General features: G+C 31.5%; 3 protein-coding genes across 3 annotated transcripts; all 3 read right to left on the bottom strand.

Moving 5' to 3' along the window:
* Positions 1–207: 207 nt before the first annotated feature.
* Positions 208–2,082, bottom strand: LOC132753357 (uncharacterized). Its single transcript, XM_060743817.1, has one exon. It carries the CDS (start codon positions 2,077–2,079, stop codon positions 865–867), a length of 1,215 nt encoding a protein of 404 aa, XP_060599800.1. The 5' UTR covers positions 2,080–2,082; the 3' UTR covers positions 208–864.
* An 855-nt stretch (positions 2,083–2,937) lies between these two features.
* Positions 2,938–10,378, bottom strand: LOC132753362 (serine/threonine-protein phosphatase 6 regulatory ankyrin repeat subunit B-like). The gene is made up of 5 exons (XM_060743821.1): positions 10,040–10,378; positions 7,901–8,629; positions 4,964–4,995; positions 3,246–3,849; positions 2,938–3,206 (listed from the first exon to the last, which is right to left on the bottom strand). Exons 2-5 carry the CDS (start codon positions 8,614–8,616, stop codon positions 2,948–2,950), a joined length of 1,611 nt encoding a protein of 536 aa, XP_060599804.1. The 5' UTR covers positions 8,617–8,629; positions 10,040–10,378; the 3' UTR covers positions 2,938–2,947.
* Positions 10,379–10,662: 284 nt separating this feature from the next.
* On the bottom strand, positions 10,663–13,020 carry LOC132753358 (NF-kappa-B inhibitor alpha-like). The gene has a single exon (XM_060743818.1). It carries the CDS (start codon positions 12,830–12,832, stop codon positions 12,143–12,145), a length of 690 nt encoding a protein of 229 aa, XP_060599801.1. The 5' UTR covers positions 12,833–13,020; the 3' UTR covers positions 10,663–12,142.
* Positions 13,021–15,333: the final 2,313 nt, after the last annotated feature.

Here is a 15,333-nt window from a genome sequence, read left to right as displayed (position 1 = left end):
GTAAAATGTTTCTTTAAAATGTCAAATTATCCTGAATGATGTAATGCTGTGTATGTCTTTTGAAGTTGACTTACTTAAGTCAAGACACCCCTTAGCTTATATAATCAAACAAATGTTCAAATTTAAACATAGGCTGTTTATTTATCTTTCCAACTACATGCACGGTAAGTCATAATTTTTGTTGAAAAAAAAAGATGAAAACTTATCAAGATGTAAAATTTATTTCTAAAAAATATCATAGAAAGGTGCAAGTAAGAAATAACCCTAAAATTTGCGATATAGGGTACTCTTGACTGTAATACTGTAATACCATATATAAATGTACCTTTATATGTGATACTGGTAATACTGCTTGTGTCCTGGTGGTCTTTTTGATAATTAGATGTAGGTAGTTAAAAGTAAACATTAAATGCTGATTTGCTGAAATAGTTCAAGAGTTGGAAAATGATGTGCTAGTGGAATTCTGTAATACAGTAAGAACCACAACAACGTGTACATGAATTCAATCACTTTGAAATAATAAGGTAATATAATAACTAATGTTTTCTCAATATATACCACTTATTTCCTTGTTTTATAGCATAAAAACTGTCTTTAAAACTGACTATATATTGTAGTAAGTAGAGAGTTTTAAGTGCACATGTATCTGATGATGTAATGGCAACACTGTTTTATTCATAGAACACATGCATTTACACTGCAACAAATGACTAGCCACAACTGTAACTGTGTTACAGGTAGAAACATTTAGAACTCGCACTCCACATGTATGGATTAATGTAACTGCTTTAAGCTTCACAATATCATACTTTCAGCACATGTCAGTCAGTTGGTTTCACTATAAACAGAGATTTATATTTGGAGTTAAAGCTCATCATGGGCGGAGTCGAAAGTCAGTCCATATTCGTGTTTTAAACCTCTCATTATTTTGGCAGAATCATGTGAAAAATATTGTTGAATCGTCCTTATAACGTCTTTTCTCGCGACATCAAATTTCTTTTCAAGAATTGCCTCCTCATAAAAATGTACTGTATGATCTAAAACGTCAATCCATGATGTAGGATTCCAGTTTAAAAGGCGCCTTGCCTTCGTTGTATCTAGAGGACCTAACTTTACGGACGGAAATAAATGAAATCCTTCCTCCTCGGAATTTTCAATTATATCTACATCCTCAACTTCCAGACTATTCATTACCCCGTGCAATAACTGCACGAGAGTTGGTGTTTCAGTTAGCGCGAGATTATAAGCGTTATTATAAATGTCTTCACCGCTCGTTATACAGTCACTAATGACGTCAGCCACGTCATAAACGTACACCAAGCTCATTGGCTGATTCCACAGATACTTCGGTACTGCAAGACGTTTATCCGTGAAGTCAGCAAGACGTATCCACAACTGGTATATCCACCACCTGTAAGTATTGTCACGTGGTCCAACTACATCCGGTAGCCGAAGACTAATGTAGGGTATTCCTGTACCGGAAGTGGCTTGCTTTTCTAACTCTTCTTCGCACTCTAATTTACTGTTACCATAGTCGTCTTTTTGTTTGAATATGTTGCGCTCAGCCGTTTCAGTTGGTCTCACGGCGTCTTCCTCTCGTGTTAATCCGTGATGATGCTTTTCGCACACTTCATACACTGAGTCGCTGCTTATGTAAATATATTTCTTAATTTTATCTTTAAGTATTGTTAAAGCCTCGGATATTTCAAAAGCGTGATATGCGCTAAAATCAATCACGGCCTCGAACAATGGCGGCGCTTCTAAACTCCAAATGTAATGCTGTAGACCTGCACAGCGTTGTAATGATTGCATGCGATCACATTTCACGTGTTTTACAAACGGTTTAACTGTTTCTTCAGTATCCCAGTACCAGTTTCCACGGTTGATTACAACCACAGAGTAATTACCGCGTAGCAGTTTCTCCACCGTAGCACTACCAATAAATCCGTTTCCACCGAATACCAGAATTGTTTTAACATCGTGTTTTTCTGCGCTTGGATTTCCGTATATACAGCTGAGACGAAGGCATATAATCACACATACATAAAAATACACAATGTAACCAGTTTGATTCATCATTTTGATTATAGATCCATGACTCAGTTAGTATTTACATCAGAACATACATGTACGTTACACACACTCCATGATGGCGGGTAGTGTAAAATAACATGGTCTGTTGAACTCGAAACAGAGAAATATGTATGCACCACCTTCTACTTGTAACACACTTCTCTTATACTTGTTCATTTTTCATTAAATGTACTTTATTTTTTTAACATCTCTTGAGATATTGATCCAAGACCGCAACAACTTTTAGATCACCCTTTCTTACATGTTTAATAGCTCTATATAAAATTAATACAAAACAATACAGACATGAGTTTATAGATAGTTACATGTATTTATATATCCACTCCTAAATAGTGGTTTTTCATTTCCTTATTTACATTCCAAATGCTAAATATATATACCGCTTTCTCCTTTTGACACATTCTTTGTATATAAGTCAAGTTTATAATAATTATTGTAATCTTAAAAAAGTTATAGTACTTGATACATATATTTATATCTCTACTTTTTCATAAATTTTGAATGTTTAAACTACTACATAATATCTATACTACTTAATTATTCCGATTGAAAACCTGACAATGAATAACACTGTGAACATTATCTTATCAATTCACGGACACTCATCAACAACGCATGCAGCTAACAATGGTTAAAACATTTCCCGTAATAAAAGAACATGCGATATATATACGAAAAGTTACCCGTTATTATAATACTATTTGTATGTATGAAAAATAGTTAAAATCACAGCAAAACGTTCATAAATGTCACTTGTATTTACACGATACTATTGTTTAAGTATCATGACAATCAGGCCGCCGAAGATAGAGGATATGCTTTCTTCAACATGCAAACTATCTGAGGAAATATTTCATTCATCCGAGTCGGAATTGTCGTCTCCATATTTTGCTCCTGCGGCTGCCAGTGTCACGCAGATCATGTCACGATCTCTTGCTCGTGCTAAATCAAATGGTGTACTACCATCATAGGCACGTGCATTTATATCACAATTTCTTTGTTTTAGTAATAACTTGACAAGAGTAATGTTACCATTTTGGCAAGCATTATGCAGTACAGTTCTACCTGCTTTACCTTCCTTCATATTAACATTAATACCACTGGCAATGAGGTCAATTTATGATGTATAAATGTTGGTTTTTTGACTCCGCTAAATGAAGAAATGTAACACCATCGTAATTTTTATAGACAGATCTTGAGGAATATTTGTTATACGTAGACAGTTGTGATGACTCTCTGATACAGGTCGTAGCAAACATTGTACTACATGGTGAAATCCTTCACGACAGGCTATATGTAAAGCTGTATTTCCCTCTCTATCACGTGATTCCACTTCCGCTCCCGCAACTATTAACTGTCTTACAACTTCCGGTTGATTAGTAATAGCGGCTAAGTGTAAAGGTGTCTGGAATAACAAGTTATTCAAAGACAACCATTTACGACCTGGTGCTTTTGAAATAAATAACTGTATATACATTGTTATAGGTAGAATAATTGCTATATGTAATAACGTATCACCGTCTTTGTCCTTAGAATAAATATCTACAGCGTCTATATCAAATGTCATCCTGTCCGAGCACTGGTCCTCTCGAGTGTCGTCAACGTATTCCAATATGTCAGAACAAGCAGCGAAGTGTTTTTTCCTATTCGTTTCACCTTGACTTGTATTCTGTTGCTGGCATAAATGATTCACATTTTCTCTCTCCATCGATGTTGACCGTTCATATTGTTCTGAAAGATACGTGAAGGGGATTTCTTGTATTTATCAATGTTCGGTTTCCCCGCTTAATTGTTTGATGTAGTAATGGAAAAGTGATGTTTTTCACTTACATTTTACCAAAAATTTAGGCCATGTGTGTATTTCGGTTAATAGAAAAAAAGAACTTTATCTCATTTAATTGTTGGCTTATATAAGCAGCTTGTTAAAATACCATTAAACGGTAATTATGTACAATGTGCATACAGTTTTATTTTTTGAAAAAAAAATCTCAAAATGAATTTATATAATGCTTCGTTAGCATATGTTACTAATGGTCAGTCTGAGGTGTTAAGTATACACATTTTACAATAATGATTATTACACATGTCTCACATTAACACATTATGGTGTTGTTTTCACCGTTTTTAGGAGTTTTAGGATAACTTGATATTACAAATATTATACAAACTACATTTATACTGTCAAAACTGGTGAATAACTGTTAACTACAAGACGTCAGTTTTGATGATATGTTAAACTGCAATAGGCCTTCAAATGATGTTTTTTTTAAGATGATAAAAGTCTTAATAATTAAAAATAACAACGACATAAAAACTTGTATGCTTGGGTGAAACAATTGTCTCAAACGAATATCATTTTTACTTGTTTGTCCTTATTACATTGATCTATTAGTGAATATCTATACCAATTAAAATAATGGCCAATTGTAAAAAAAGTTGGAAGAAATCTATGAATAACTCGCAGCAAAATGTTATACAGATATTTTCTAAATTTATTTATTATGCAACTTTAGCTAGAGGAACAATCCAACTAATGTCAAATATTACTTCTTGTATTTTGATAGTATTTATCTCATGACTGTGATGTTATAAATACAGTATAATATTGTTCTCGTATTTACATGTTTTATGTGTATTTGTTTATATATGTTAATAGGTATATGTACACACCGTTATTAATGTTTATGGCGATAGACATTATGTTTGTGGATAAAAATATCTTGAAAAAAGTCCAAAAATATCAGACAAATTTAATTTCATTATATGATGTTTTGATTAAGCTTTACACGGCGCAAGCATGACACGCTTGGATATATTGACAAGTTAGAGCTGATTAAGGAATTAGATTAAATAAACATTATAAGCATACCATGAGAACTATATTTAAGGAACTCAATATCACTGTAAGACAAACAATCAAATAAATTAAAAATAATTATTATATAGCTTTACATTTTACTTCCATATTGTTTTGACAGACCACATTAAAACGTACTCGAAGTTATAGTGTGGTTAAAGGGGATTGGTTTCTAAATGTATCACATGTTTCTATTAAATAGCATTACATACATTTTCATGACAAGGATAGATAGATAGTTAGTTTGCTACTAAATAATGTGAACTTTGATGATTACGTGATGTTTAATTATATTTCAATGTATGTATTTTGTGACCAATTTCGTTGGAATGCATTGGATTTAGGCGTGACAAATATGATTATATTTTTTTTCTAACAGGTTATATGACCCTATACAAGCGGTTATTTGCATATATAACCGAGCTGTTAGGTGAGTGTTATATTGCTAATAACAGTTTTATACGGCCATATAACTTGTCAAGAATCTTTATTACGAAATTTTAATACAGCAAATTTCCTTTATTCGAGGGGGAAAATAAAATTTCTCCATGAACGGACAGCAGCTCTGAATATGAATTATATGAACGTGAAAGCGACGATACTATAATTAATTAAATCAAACAGCGAATGTTTTATTAATTAAATGAACCCACCTTTACCTGCAACGTTTTAATTCTAAAAAAAAACTATATTTAAAATGGTGAACCCGCTTGATCAATATTTATTTTCTATATATTTAACTGAAATAAAGTAATTGTTTTAAAGAAAATTAACATATCCGTCGCACTTGAGAATATTGTAACATAATAAACGATGTTTGACGATATGGTTCAAAATAGTTATACTATTTATAGCATTTATTAATCAATACGTAGTTCTGGTTTTTCCATAACGTAATATGGAACGCCACTAAATATTTTCCTTCCATACTTTTCGCTATTTTACCATTTTGATGTTTAGGGGGTGAAACAGCCATAATGATATATTAAGAAAGAAAACTTTCTATCTACAAACTTTCTTTCTTTCTTTCTTTCTTTCTTTCTTTCTTTCTTGAAAGACTTTCTTGAAAGACTTTCTTTCTTTCTTTCTTGAAATACTTTCTTTCTTTCTTTGTCTTTCTTTCTTTCTTTCTTTCTTTCTTTCTTTCTTTCTTTCTTTCTTAATTTCACAGAACATGTATAATGTGTAAAACTTAATTGAATTATCAAAGTGATTGGCTCATTCATATACATTCGACAGACACTCAACAGTTTGTTTAAACGAATTTTTCATTCATTCATTCGTTCGTTCGTTCGTTCGTTCGTTCGTTCATTCGTTCGTTCATTCGTTCGTTCATTCATATATTAACATCAAGCTATGTTTTTTATTTTTCTTTACAACATTTAAAAATATCTAAAGGTATACTGTTCAAAATGTCCATGCTATGCTAAGAAAACGTGTTTTTGATTTGTTTTAGGTCTTATGCATGATACAATATATTATCTTGTCGTGAGCTTAATCTCAAATTTCGTTGTCTGATAAAGTTATCAATGCCGTCTTATACTTTAGTGACATGTTATTTAAAGTTTTTAAAAACAAGAACCGCCTTGTGGTATTTACATCTTTCAAGGAACGGTAACCAGCTAAGAGCTTTCAAGAATGGTACATTGACGGAGATCTTTGGAGTTGCTGTAAAATGAACTTAGCAATTCTTTTTAATCATTTACAAACATGATTGATGTAGTTTATGTAACCTTTACCCCATATATTATAGCAATAATCCATAATGAGCAAAATATATACATTGTTAAACATAAACTTCATATCAAAGTGCAAAAATATGATGTTATTTCAATAAAGCATTTTATTCCGTTGAGTATTTTTGAACAAACATTGTCAATTTGCAAGTGCCATTTTAAAATATTAATTATATATGCAAATACCCAGAACTTTAATATCATTTTCAAGAACCATTTCATTTTTAGCGTAAGATCTTCTAGTTATTTTTTATTTTTGGTCTTGTTCCTATCACCATACATTTCGATTTTCTTGGATTTCAGGCCAGATTAGTGTTTTTGAACGATTTCTCAATGTAAATAAAAGACTTTACGGAATTTTCAAAATAAAAAGCTGACGATCACGTTCATGTAGAAGTAGTTCATAATCAACCAAAACAAAGGCTTTCTTTAAATCTATGAGTACAGTCCCGGTAATTTCCCCACTTTCCACTACTACAACTATGTATCAATGATTACAGTATTGCAAGAATGATTCATATTTTTTTGCGGAATCCTGAGTTACGAATTATTGAACGCCACTAAATTTTGTCCTTGCATAGTTTTTGCTATTTTATCTCTTTATGTTAAGGTGAAACAGGCATAATGATATATTTAAAAAGAAACACGTACCCCCATTCCTCCTAGGGAGGTGCAGGGGGGAGGGGGGGGGTAATGCAGTACAGTACAGTGTAGCACAAAGTTTAGTGTATATTTACATACAATAATTGTAACATTTGAGGGACACGGCTGTTGTTTTAAAGCAAGAGAGATACAAACACAGTAGAGTGTCATCAGTGCCAGATATATTTTCACAATGCAATACAAAAATACATTATTATTTATTGATACTTCTACAACATATATCATTTATCAAATGTACAAAGGAGAGAGAAAAGCTAGTGGTTGCGGTATCTGCCGCTGCCCAGGGATCGTTTGTTCGAGCCCTTCTCTCATCACAACCATATTTCCTGACATGACACCACGATTACTAGTTGCTAGTTCCAGGAGGTGGACTCGAAAATGATTATTTTAAGCTTCAAGCCGAGTTAAAACAAATACATGTGCACTGTACTTTTAAACTAAACGTACAAAAAATGTTTTTTTCGTTGATAAATGTCTATTGTTCATTAAGTTTCAATGAACATTATGTTTATACTATTGTTGAATTGTTTTATCTCGCCAAGTTGACCGTCAGTCTTCTTCTTGATCCAATATAGCCCCTTTACCAACTGAAGCTAAAGCTAAACAAATATCTTCGTGACCTCTGGAACGTGCGAGGTCATACGGTGTTTTTCCGTCACGTGTACGTGCATTTATATCACATTTTATTTCACTCCGAATCAGGAATTGAACCATTTTTATATCACCTTTTTCACAAGCCTCGTGGAGGACAGTCCTACATGACCTTCCATCCTTCATATTGACATCAGCATCATATTTAATCAACAGTTCCAGCACATTGAAATGTCTTTGTGAAGCGGCCAAATGGAGACATGTAAGTCCATCCTTGTTACAAATGCGGAAATCTTGGGGTATCTTTTGATGATAAGTTTCATACGGAAGTTGTTGAAGCTCACTACGTTGTATAGGAGTTATCAATGAAATAACTACGGACACGTAGCCTTTGTGGCATGCAATATGCAAAAGGGTATTTGAATTACTGTATCGTGACGTCACATCCGCTCCACCAACAACTAACCTTCTAACAACTTCCGGCTGATTGAGAATCACTGCTAAATATAAAGGTGTCTGGTTCAAGTTGTTCTTTAAAGAAAGACTTGTATTAGATGTTGCGATTGATATCAAAGATAATGCCAGATCAGTTTTGCCGAGTATTATTGCAGTGTGCAGCTCCGTGTCCCCGTCTTTATCGTGGCTAAATATTTCATCATGTGCAATCGTTGCCATGGCAACAATAGATCTGCAAAGTTTTAGATTTTTTCAAGATAATTCTAAAATTCATGAATAATTAAACACGACAAAGCATTTTGTAAATAATTATGTTATGATGTCTTTATCTATTTCTTCCCTAATTTTTTATCATTATGTCGGAGTTATATATACATCATATTAAAGAAAAAGTGCACACACCGATGGCTTCATAGCATTTTTGTGACCCATCAGTCAAGTCACCTCGCAAACATTTAACGGACCATAGGTAAAAGCCGACGTCTTTTTTTTAATGTAAAAGTCTGATGTCCTTTTTTAAGGATGACCGAGAGGTCAGTATAATATTAAGTATATACTCTGTGCTATTTGCACCTTATATGAACATTATGTAGCAAGCAACCTTATATTCCTGTGTTTATATGATGAAATAAAATGCGTATTTTCATTTTTCGTATTTTCACTGTAAAAATCTATTTTTCACTGCAGTGAACATATTTCCCGTATTTTCACTGGTTTCTTGTCGGACTACTATTTTTTAAATTCAGTTATTACACAACATTAAAAGGGAAGTCTTTCAAATTGTAATGTCAAAAGGAAAGAGAAAAAATTATATAATAAACAGAAAATTCAAATTGTTCATTAAATACAGAAATTGTTGTCATCTTGTGGTATAAAAATAATCACTTTTCACTCGCGGCTGCACCACTCATGAACTATTTTCATACCACTCAATGAAAATAATTCCAGTATTTATAGAAAAACTTGAATATTCTCTATTTAGTTAAATGTACTGAATACTAGCTGTTGTATATAATAATTATCGCGGTAACACGCCTCTAAATTTTAAATAGCGTCCGATAAAAACGTAACTACATGTACACCTTTTTATCTGACAGCTGACGTCATCTACATGTTTTACAGGCCTGATGACACTTAATACATACACACATGCTTACTTTCATACATAAAGAAGGAACACATTTATGAAAAGTTTATAATATTTTAATAAGTAAATTTTTATTTTGGCTGAATCAAATTTAAAACTGAAAATAATCACAAAATGTTGGTATTATTTTTTCTTTCTCTCAAGTTCAGAATTTTTTATCATTTTTTCTTTTTAAAATTACAAATATGAGGAAATACACATTTACATGAGTGACCATGATTGTATGGTAGGTACCTCACATATATGAAATATTCAAACGTCGAAAATTTACATGTGATTCTTTTAGATCGATTAAGTGGAAAGTCATTAAACATAACATTCTGTAGAAGAGAATAACATTTTCATTTTTTTCCTTCAGATTGACAATATATACAATATATAATACGAAATATGATGCTACGATTTTTGTAATTATTCTTCATTACAAATAAAAGGAAAACAACAACATAACAACAGAAGTTAATCGTATATGTTCAAATATTGCAAATATATTACCTATTCCTTTAAAATCCTTTGAAAATAATACTTATTTCAATTTCATTGTGTTGACAGGAAAACCCTATGTGGAAATTTTCATATTGAGTTTGGAGTATCCAGCGATTTTACCATAATATTATAATAAAGTTATTTTTAAACGTACGGATATTTTTTATAAGGAATCCCCAGAGTGAAGAAAAAGTAAAGGTAATGTCGACACAAATATGCCTATATGTTACAGGTTTTGTTTTTGAAAGGAAAAGAAAAAATACAAAATTTCTATTTTCTGTTTGTTACTTATACCCAATACCATGAACGAGTTTACATGGCAAAGTGTCACATCCGATATTAAAATTAGTTTATCCGGATAATTATATACATGTACATGTAAATCAATTTTGAGTGCGTTATTGTTGATTATTATTATTATTATTAATAATAATAATAATAATAATAATAATAATAATAATAATAATAATAATAATAATAGAAATAATAATAATAATAATAATAATAATAATAATAATAATAATAATAATAATAATAATAATAATAATAATAGAAATAATAATAATAATAATAATAATAATAATAATAATAATAATAATAATAATACTTTATTTAACGAGAGAACACATTTGAACAAAATATTGATCGATCTTCTATGAGGCCCTCAACAAAGAACAATATATATTTTATATATACAAAAAATGTAACACACATGAGATTTTAAAGACAAAGCTATCAGTTTGTGGTATGGAATGGACCCTAACAGAGCTTACATCGGTGTGTGATAATATTTCAACTATAAGTTTTTAAAATGGTTTACAGATTTATTTATTTATTAAAGTCTCATCTATATGCATGATACAATATAAAACAACATTAAATATATCATAAGAACATGTATATAACCATTCTATACAGAATTACAGTAGACTACAAATGTATAAAGCACATAAATATATATAGCATTTTATAATAATGACTATTTACATGATAAATAAAACCATGCTCTATGTTAGAATATTTAAGAATAAATCAGTGCGCCTATATACAGATGTAGCAGACATGATATAATGAGGAAGGCCCCTCCAGACAAACAAACAAAAAATAACGTAAATGTATTTATAAAACTATCTGCAACAAAGAGTAAAATAAATAAAACCACTATTTTGATGATTGTTTTTCTTTCTGTATTTCATAGATCTTCATGAGAAGCATGATAAAACAAATGAACGGACTTTAATTGTATTTGTTAAACAATTTTGAATCTTCATTTCGTATTTTACGAGCTGCTAATCGTTTTTCTAACATTAATAAAACATTTATGCACTTTATAAAGAAAAAAAATCGGAATGTACTTTCGATTTCTTATAGAAATATACCAAGAATTGTGACGGTGTTTGTTTTACTACAGTTTACTTCCCCCATTTCATCGAGTTGATATTAAGATTACTTTCTTTCTTTTTTCATGCAAAAGTCATACCATGTGTTTGCACCGGTTTAATAAAGCAGCAATAAATTTCACTTTATTTTACAGAAGCTCGCGTGAAGAAAAAGTTAAAAGACGCCAATAATGTATGACTTTAATACTTAGTCTAAAAGTTCATTTCAAATTGAAAAGATATAAAGGTAAAACCCGAGGTTATTTTCATGTAACAAGCAAATCAAATACTAGTATGACATGCTAGATAAACGTCCTCCTGCATTGATTATTATTAAACATGTAATTAAAGGCCCATTATAACTCGCAAATGCTTTTATTTTGATTTCTAAAAATATTTTTGTGTGTATTTTTATACTCATTTGACAATTACCGGAACCTTCTTTTTCATATGCTTTATTTCCCCAATTAGTACATTTAAAGTGAATTGATATTTTGTATGGAAGTCAAAATACAGCTTGGTTTACATTTTGCTACTTTTATGAAACATTATTTCACATTTATTTCACTTTTTCAGACTATAAGCATCTGGCATACTCTTAAACATTATTTAAACATTATCTATATATACATTATGAAATTCATATGAGATAAAGAAAAAAAATCGTTTTTAGGAATAATGTGCCTTTAATAAACATTATTTCATTACTTTTAGACAAACGGCGTCAGCGTATTTAATCGGAATCCGACTGTTGGCCATACTTGGCTCCTGCAGCAGCCAGTGCCTCGCATATCACAATATTAGACCGGGCTCGAGCCACATCAAACGGTGTACTGTTACAATAAGTCCTCGCGTTGATGTCACATGTTCTGTGACGTAATAAAAATGAAACTAGTTCAGTATCATTTCTCTCGCATGAACCATGCAGTATTGTTTTACCTGTTTTAAGGTCCTTCATGTTTAGATTAATATCATATTTGACCAATGTCTCAATAATATTCAAATGTTTATTCACTGCAGCTAAATGTAGGCAAGTGAGTCCGTCGTAATTATGTATACCGAAGTTTGGCGGTTCTTGCTGGTATTGTACACCATCCCAGAGATGTTGGGGCATCAGATTCGGCGCTGGTGTTAATAGCGTTTCTACGACTCGTACTAATCCATCCCGACATGCAATATGTAATGCAGTATTACCGTGTTTATCTCGAAATGTTACATCCGCTCCCGCAATTATTAAATGTTTTAAGACATGTGTTTGGTCAGTTAATGCTGCCAAGTGTAAAGGTGTCTGAAACAACAAATTTCGAGATGAAAGCCAGGCTTGTGTCGGTGCTAAATTTATTAGTCTTATACTTGTCTCTTCATCTTTTAAGATTATAGCATTGTGTAATGCTGTGTCGCCATCTATATCTTGTGTGAACATCCTATCTTGGTCAACGCCTCTAGGTATTTTCCTTAAATCAGCATTTGCACTTTCCAACCTAGCATGCTTTGATGTTACATTTCCAGATATTTCATCTACAACCGGATGTTCCGTTTCATGTACAGCTTGGACTGTATTGCTATCAGAAATATTTAGTTGTGTTTCGAATTGTTTTTCTATGTCGACGTCTTGTAAAGAAAATTCTCCTTGAAAAAAAACTGCCATTTTCAATATTTTTTGTCTTCTTTTGAGCACCCGCCATCAAAATAGATTCATTCCAATACAGGTAAGTTTATATAACGCTCCGTTCTAGAAGTGTTCTCATATCTCCGCGATGTCTAAAAGAAAAATACAACGTTCAAAATGAATAATGCTACAATAATCGGTTGGTTTTCCACATTAAAATTTTTTTTTGAAACCTTTTCCCGTCGGGTATTTTTTTTATCTTACATTACTCTTGGTCAACATTATTTTTACTTGACACATAAACAGTAAACTATTTGTTTATAATATGTTTATACATGTATATATAGTAGTCATGTAAACAAACTGTCCAACACGCACATGATAACGATGATGACATACTAGAATGTATTTCCGAAAAAAAAAAACACAACAAAAACAGGTATGACAAAGTAAAAAATATGATTTTTATCAGCACAATGACAAAGAAATCAAACGACCGGGAATACAAACGTGCAAAAACCTTACTTTTAATTTTGTTCCAAGGTGTTTAACTCAATGAAAAAGGAAAATAGGGAAAACCAATACGAAATCCATGATAAAATTTGAAGGATATTAATTAATGCAGTACTGAGAAAGACCAATGTGAATCAACGTCCGTCAGTACGTACATCAATCTACTGACCATACCTCAAAGCTGTAGTACGGGAAGAATAAAGTCTATAGATTTACATCATTTTTGATAAAAGAAAGAAATAAACAGACGAACAAATACTTTAATCAATTATTTTTTGAATAAAGATTTCTAATTTACTATTTTTATTTTGAAAGGTAACCGATAGTTGCTACAAAGAATTTATAGTTACTTAAACCATTCAAAACCTACACAAAAGACGTTTCAAATAATGCTGGTATACTAAATACTAATATATAATTATGTATAGTTAATTAAACCTGTGACGGTGCTAGTACTATTTTAATATTTTAAGAGTAATATTTGACATGGCGTACAAAATTCTAGGAATACAAGAGATTTATGGTCATTTGAAACTTCCGGTACAATAACACAATCAACTTCCGTACAGAAGGAGAAGTAATACTGGTTTCCTACTATATTTTTTACGCTCATGTATTTTTAAAGTAGCTAATGATTTTATTTAGGACGACACATCATGGATATATAAAGAAGAAGACAATTCTCTAATTTTCTTGTGTATATAATTATGTAGGGTTATGTAGGTATATCTTATATATTTGATACTGGACATTTTCTAAATGTAGACATACATTTTCCAAAGAAATACAAAATTAATATAGATGCATGGCTATAGATGAGATAATTTCAGCTTTGTAGGGTCATGACATATTGAAAGTAGTTTAATATACATGTTTATTATCTCGTTACATCATCTTTAGTTTTCTGATAGTCACAAACGTGAATAAAGGGAGGTAACTATTATAATAAAAACGACACTGACAAGAAAAGCATTTATCTCCCATACAATAGTGACTTGTATGATAACTACTGGTAAATGGTCAGACACAGTAACTGTCGGTGTTTAATGGTCATTATTTTGTATATGTACTACATTTTGATTATTCTGGCACGTGAGCATGCCTGCTATGTCTTTGTTAATTTTAAAAATCAATGATCATCGTAACTATAATATAATTATATTCCACATAAAACACATTTACTTCCATTTTTGACCGTCTCCGTGGTCGAGGGGTTAGAGTCGATGTCTTCTAATCCAGTTACCTCTCTGGCGTGGGTTCGATCCCCGGGCTTTGGCAGTTTAGCACGGAGAAAGGTAGTCTAGTACTGGTGTAACTCTCCAGGAACGATGGTTAGGAAACTACCCCGCCTATATGACTGAAATACTGTTGGGAAAAGGCGTAAAATGAAACAAACAAACAAACTTCCATTTTTATAAACTAATATATGGTTATAAAGATATGGTTCCACTAAAATAAAAAAATAAATATGTTTATAATTCGTGTTAATGGCGCTTTATTATTGGTTGAAATATAGGCAGAAATATTTCATTTAAAATTGTCAAAAAGATACATTTTCTTTTAAATCCATTATGTTATTCACATTATACATATTTGGTGACCGTATATCTCATTACACATCTTTAAAACAATCACGAGAAAGTTCTCGTTAATGACTAAAATACTCGTCATTGCAGTCTAGTCACGAGATTTACATACGAATTCTCGCGTGATGTTCTAGAGCATCGAGGTACCAGTAGTTTTATAATAATATTTTATATGTGTCATATATACGAGCACGAGACATTACCCGGGACGTTTTA

The sequence above is a fragment of the Ruditapes philippinarum genome, unplaced genomic scaffold (assembly GCF_026571515.1).
Source record: "Ruditapes philippinarum isolate M1 unplaced genomic scaffold, ASM2657151v2 ctg6405_1_1_1_1, whole genome shotgun sequence".
In the NCBI taxonomy this organism is placed as follows: domain Eukaryota; kingdom Metazoa; phylum Mollusca; class Bivalvia; order Venerida; family Veneridae; genus Ruditapes; species Ruditapes philippinarum.
This window is presented reverse-complemented; position numbering and strand designations above follow the sequence as displayed.

Bases quoted from the DNA above. Each gene is read 5' to 3' on its own strand.
- LOC132753362 (XM_060743821.1), bottom strand. From the start codon at position 8,616: ATGGCAACGATTGCACATGATGAAATATTTAGCCACGATAAAGACGGG. The intron at 4,996-7,900 runs ACGGTCAACTTG...TTTGTCTTACAG, and splicing joins TTGGATCAAGAAGAAGACTG to TGATATTGAGTTCCTTAAAT. The intron at 3,850-4,963 runs GTATGCTTATAA...GATAAATACAAG, and splicing joins CCTTAAATATAGTTCTCATG to AAATCCCCTTCACGTATCTT.
- LOC132753357 (XM_060743817.1), bottom strand. From the start codon at position 2,079: ATGATGAATCAAACTGGTTACATTGTGTATTTTTATGTATGTGTGATT.
- LOC132753358 (XM_060743818.1), bottom strand. From the start codon at position 12,832: ATGTTCACACAAGATATAGATGGCGACACAGCATTACACAATGCTATA.